This window comes from Sprattus sprattus (assembly GCF_963457725.1).
Source record: "Sprattus sprattus genome assembly, chromosome: 13".
Taxonomy (NCBI): domain Eukaryota; kingdom Metazoa; phylum Chordata; class Actinopteri; order Clupeiformes; family Clupeidae; genus Sprattus; species Sprattus sprattus.
In genome coordinates this window covers 32,141,143-32,146,142 of record NC_137911.1, presented here as the reverse complement: position 1 = coordinate 32,146,142, position 5,000 = coordinate 32,141,143, and the positions used below count along the sequence as shown (strand labels likewise).

The 5,000-nt window shown below is 39.3% G+C and overlaps 2 protein-coding genes across 2 annotated transcripts in view; both read left to right on the top strand.

The window, feature by feature from the left end:
- The window catches only part of LOC308374517 (eukaryotic translation initiation factor 5-like), a gene marked incomplete at its 5' end in the record, with an annotated part of 6,836 nt that extends 6,379 nt beyond the window's left edge, over positions 1–457 (top strand). The window contains one exon of the mRNA XM_080850298.1: positions 1–457. This exon is cut by the window's left edge and continues 58 nt beyond it. Coding sequence (XP_080706424.1) covers positions 1–32 — 32 coding nt within the window. The 3' untranslated portion in view covers positions 33–457.
- A 4,374-nt stretch (positions 458–4,831) lies between these two features.
- The window catches only part of mark3a (MAP/microtubule affinity-regulating kinase 3a), a 21,233-nt gene continuing 21,064 nt past the window's right edge, over positions 4,832–5,000 (top strand). The window contains exon 1 of the mRNA XM_080850297.1: positions 4,832–5,000. This exon is cut by the window's right edge and continues 495 nt beyond it. The gene's annotated coding sequence lies outside the window, so the exon portion shown is untranslated.

Sequence of the window (5,000 nt, the reverse complement as noted above, 5' to 3'; positions counted from 1 at the left end):
TGGAGGATGACCTTGACATCGACGCCATCTAGAGCAGCAGCCATCTTGGCATATATCTGCTTACTTTCACACACTCACTCTCACACACACACACACTCACACACACACATATATCTGCTTACTTTCACACACTCACTCTCACACTCTCACACACACATATACGTGCTTACTTTCACACACACACACACACACACTGTCACACACACATTTATGTGCTTACTTTGCTTACACACAGACGCGTATAATTTTGTTCTTTTTTGAGTTGAGTTATAAACTACGCCTTTTTTTCTTCTGTTGTATCTTAGCTTTCCGCTCTTTTTCAGTCATTAAATAAAAGTTTGGGTTTCAGAGACATGGTGTGTGTGTGTTTCACTGCAGCTCAGAACTACACAGGATCTCACACTGCAGAACATCATGTCTTATATATTATTATTATTATTATTATTAGTGCTGTCAGTTTAACGCGTTATTAACGGCGTTAACGCAAGCCCATTTTAACGCAGTAAAATTAACGCGTTTGAGTGAATGGTGAGCGCGATAGGGCGAAATGGATGATAAAAAGCTTCTGAATAGAAAGTTTACCTTTAAAATTTGTGTTGTGCAAAAAAAGCGAGCTTCACTGTTGTCTGAAAATGTCAACAGGCAGTTGGCTGAAGGACACAGAAGTAGTAGGCTTACCTTTTATTGGTAACCTAACTGTTACGGTTCATTATTATTGAAATAAGAGGCCTGACTGCTATGTTCACAGCAAACTTGAAAAAAAGAAAATATTAAGCCATGGTTTAGCTGCACTATAGGCTGAGTCCTTGTTTATCTGAAATGTGCATTTTGTAATTTTATTTTGTACCACCCTGTTTGGCAATGTTGATTTTCAATAAAATAAAACATTGCATAAAGCAAGCCAATCCACTTTTCCATGTTGATAAGAGCATTACATTTTTTTTTTAAATGATTGAAGGGACATTTAGAATAGATACAAATCACGATTAATAGATTTTGCGATTAATCGCTATTAATTTTGAGTTAACTATGACAAAAATGCGATTAATCGCGATGAATTATTTTAATCGTTTGACAGCGCTAATTATTATATATTAAATGGAAGCCCATTTTTGTCATAATGTACTTACTATTTCATAATTATGAATTATATCATACTAATGAATTACTATCTCATACTAATGAGAACATTTTCTCAAAATGAAGACACACTATCAAAGTCAAAGACAAAGTCAAGGTGTTTATTGTTGCATGTGTAACAGTGAAGATTTGGTTTCTTCCACTTGCATCCTTTTTGTGCTTTTCTTCTCATACTGAGCAAGTGCATATGTCATGTTGTTGGTGAAATAGTGACCACTAGGGGATATGCATGCTGTACTGAGTGGATGGCTCTCCTCAGAGTTTCCGAGGATAAGTCACGGTGAGTTGTGTATAAAGAGAGCTCCTACACTATTATCTTAGAATGTAATGACTGAACACCCTGAATCCATACCAATTAAGGAAAGATGTTCCACATTCTGTCTCTATGTAATTAGTATGTTTGTTTAAGTAATTATGCACATCACATGTATATTTTAATCGAAGTTCATAGTCACACGTGTGGATAGCTAATGTTCCATCCCTCTCATACTTTAGCAGACTGAGTGTAAGGTATTCCATGCGGCTCGGCTAAGTCCCGTGAAATCATTGTTTGTGCCAGGTACATGTTTTGTGTTTTATTGTATATATATTTCAATTCGATATTTTACTTTGTAATTCAACTTGAATTAACAATATATCAGAGTTTTTGAGGATAAGTCACGCATACTGAGTGTAAGGTATTCCATGCTGCTCGGCTAAGTCCCGTGATATCATTGTTTGTGCCAGGTACATGTTTTGTGTTTTATTGTATATATATTTCAATTCGATATTTTACTTTGTAATTCAACTTGAATTAACAATATATCAGAGTTTTTGAGGATAAGTCACGCATACTGAGTGTAAGGTATTCCATGCTGCTCTGATATCACTGTTTGTGCCAGGTTAATACATTGAAGAACTGGACCCACGTCTCCTGGCTTCTTTCAAGTAAATTACGCAACGCAGATGAAATCTGAGGGGTTACACGCACCAAATTGCTTCAGCACAGCACAATTCTTAAGACTTGGCCAGCATCATCTACGCAGTAGACGTCATACAGATAACAAGTAACATTTACCAAAAAAATATATTACTCTATAACACTATAACAATAAAACATATAACATTAACATACAACAATTTAAAGAACAACACATAACTCTGTAACACTATAACAATAAAACATAATATATAACATAATTAACATTCAAAAATGTAAAGTAGAAGAAGGGCTAGCAGCAGTTTAAAGTGTGAAGAAGTGATAGATATTAAAAATAAGTTAAATAATTTTTTAAATTGTGCAAATATATGTAGGAAGTGTATTGTATGAGTGGGGGAGCAGGGAGTAAGTGGTGGTGGCGACAGTTCAGTGGATCAGTGTTGCTGATTCAGAAGCCTTACAGCCTGGGGAAAAAGCTGTTATCATTATTATGATACAAATTCGTAATTATCAAATGGTTTGTGAACATATTGAGGATTATTTCAAATGGAGGTGTACCGAAACCCAAGAGAACACTGGGTTAGAGAAGAGAACACTGGGGTAGAGAAGAGAACACTGGGGTAGAGAAGAGAACACTGGGGTAGAGAAGAGAACACTGGGTTAGAGAAGAGAACACTGGGTTAGAGAAGAGAACACTGGGTTAGAGAAGAGAACACTGGGGTAGGGAAGAGAACACTGGGGTAGAGAAGAGAACACTGAGTTAGAGAAGAGAACACTGGGTTAGGGAAGAGAACACTGGGGTAGAGAAGAGAACACTGGGGTAGAGAAGAGAACACTGGGGTAGGGAAGAGAACACTGGGGTAGAGAAGAGAACACTGGGGTAGGGAAGAGAACACTGGGGTAGAGAGAAGAGAACACTGGGGTAGAGAAGAGAACACTGGGTTAGGGAAGAGAACACTGGGTTAGAGAAGAGAACACTGGGTTAGAGAAGAGAACACTGGGTTAGGGAAGAGAACACTGGGTTAGAGAAGAGAACACTGGGTTAGGGAAGAGAACACTGGGGTAGAGAAGAGAACACTGGGTTAGGGAAGAGAACACTGGGTTAGGGAAGAGATCACTGGGTTAGAGAAGAGAACACTGGGGTAGAGAAGAGAACACTGGGGTAGAGAAGAGAACACTGGGGTAGAGAAGAGAACACTGGGGTAGAGAGAAGAGAACACTGGGGTAGAGAAGAGAACACTGAGTTAGGGAAGAGAACACTGGGGTAGAGAGAAGAGAACACTGGGGTAGAGAAGAGAACACTGGGGTAGAGAAGAGAACACTGGGGTAGAGAGAAGAGAACACTGGGGTAGGAAAGAGAACACTGAGTTAGAGAAGAGAACACTGCACCCTCCCAGGCAACCATGTCTTTCGCCCAGGAGATGAGGATGATTTAGCACAAGGGTGGGCAATTCATTTCCGAGAGGGGCCACATGAGAAAGTGGGACTGTTGTGGAGGGCCGGACCAATAGGCTGAACTCAATTTAGCATGAAAAATGAGCATATTTTTTGCAATATGCCCAGACGACCAATATACATGGCACACACACACACACACACACACACACACGAGAGCAAGCTTGCAATGCAATAGTATAAGTATACAAATAAATAGTAATATCAATTTTTATCGTTTAACGTTTGATTCCTAATTTACCATTGACCTCCACGGGCCGGTCAGGGACAGCCAAGGGGCCGCAAATGGCCCTGGGGCCGCACTTTGCCCAGGTCTGATTTAGCATCTTATAACTACGATATAGTTAGTTATTATTATGATATAACAACTCATTAGGCTACTACGATATAGTTAGTTATTATTATGATATAACAACTCATTAGGCTACTACGATATAGTTAGTTATTATTATGATATAACAACTGATAACTACGATATAGTTAGTTATTATTATGATATAACAACTGATAACTACGATATAGTTAGTTATTATTATGATATAACAACTCATTAGGCTACTACGATATAGTTAGTTATTATTATGATATAATAACAACTCAGAACTACGATATAGTTAGTTATTATTATGAGCTAGTAAGTCATAAAGATATATTAATTGAAGTCATAATTAGTTTGCCTCTTGTGGATTGCATTCCCACGGCGGGTTCATCCCACAGTCCTGTTTGCATTTAAGGGTGGCGCAAAATGTTCTCTATTCCACACATTTGTAAACTCTTCAGTTAAATCTGAAATCTTCTCTTTTCTACACTTTTCTATCTGTACACTTCAGTAACTTCTTTATTCTCAACATCTGTAAACTCTTCAGATAAATCATCTCTATTTTACACCTCTGTAAACTCTTCAGTTAAATCTGCATTAAAAACCCAACTGACTACTGAGGGCTTAAACATAACCAAACTTGTATAGTCCCATGTTTTAGATGGATGGTGTTTTCTACATATTGAAGAGTCTCATGTTGTTCACGGCCCATAAGCCATACTGGGGGGGGGGGGGGGGGGGGTTGTTAAGTACAACAGCGGCAGTGTGAGGCAAGGTTAAAGAAACCACTTCGAGCCGAAATGTATGACGACAATCGACGCAGGCAAGTATTTTTTTTTCATGAACTGACGAAACCCGACTGACTGTTTGAAACTCTACCGTAAGCTCTCGCCTGCGTGAGTCACCAATGAGCTTCGGGACCTGGCTGTTTCCTCACTTCCTCTGTCCCTTCAGGGCTTGGCTCGGAACTCAGCCGCTGTGTGGTGGCCATCTTGGATCTGGCTCTAACGCAAAGCGACAGGCAGATATGGGTGGAAGAGGAACGACCGTAAGCGAGATTTCTCGGGGGCACTAGCGCATCAGAGCTACATGGCCCGATCGCCCGGACAGTGAGATTCAACGGAATAATGCAAATCAACTTTTGGGGTTAAACTCCGATGTCATCTG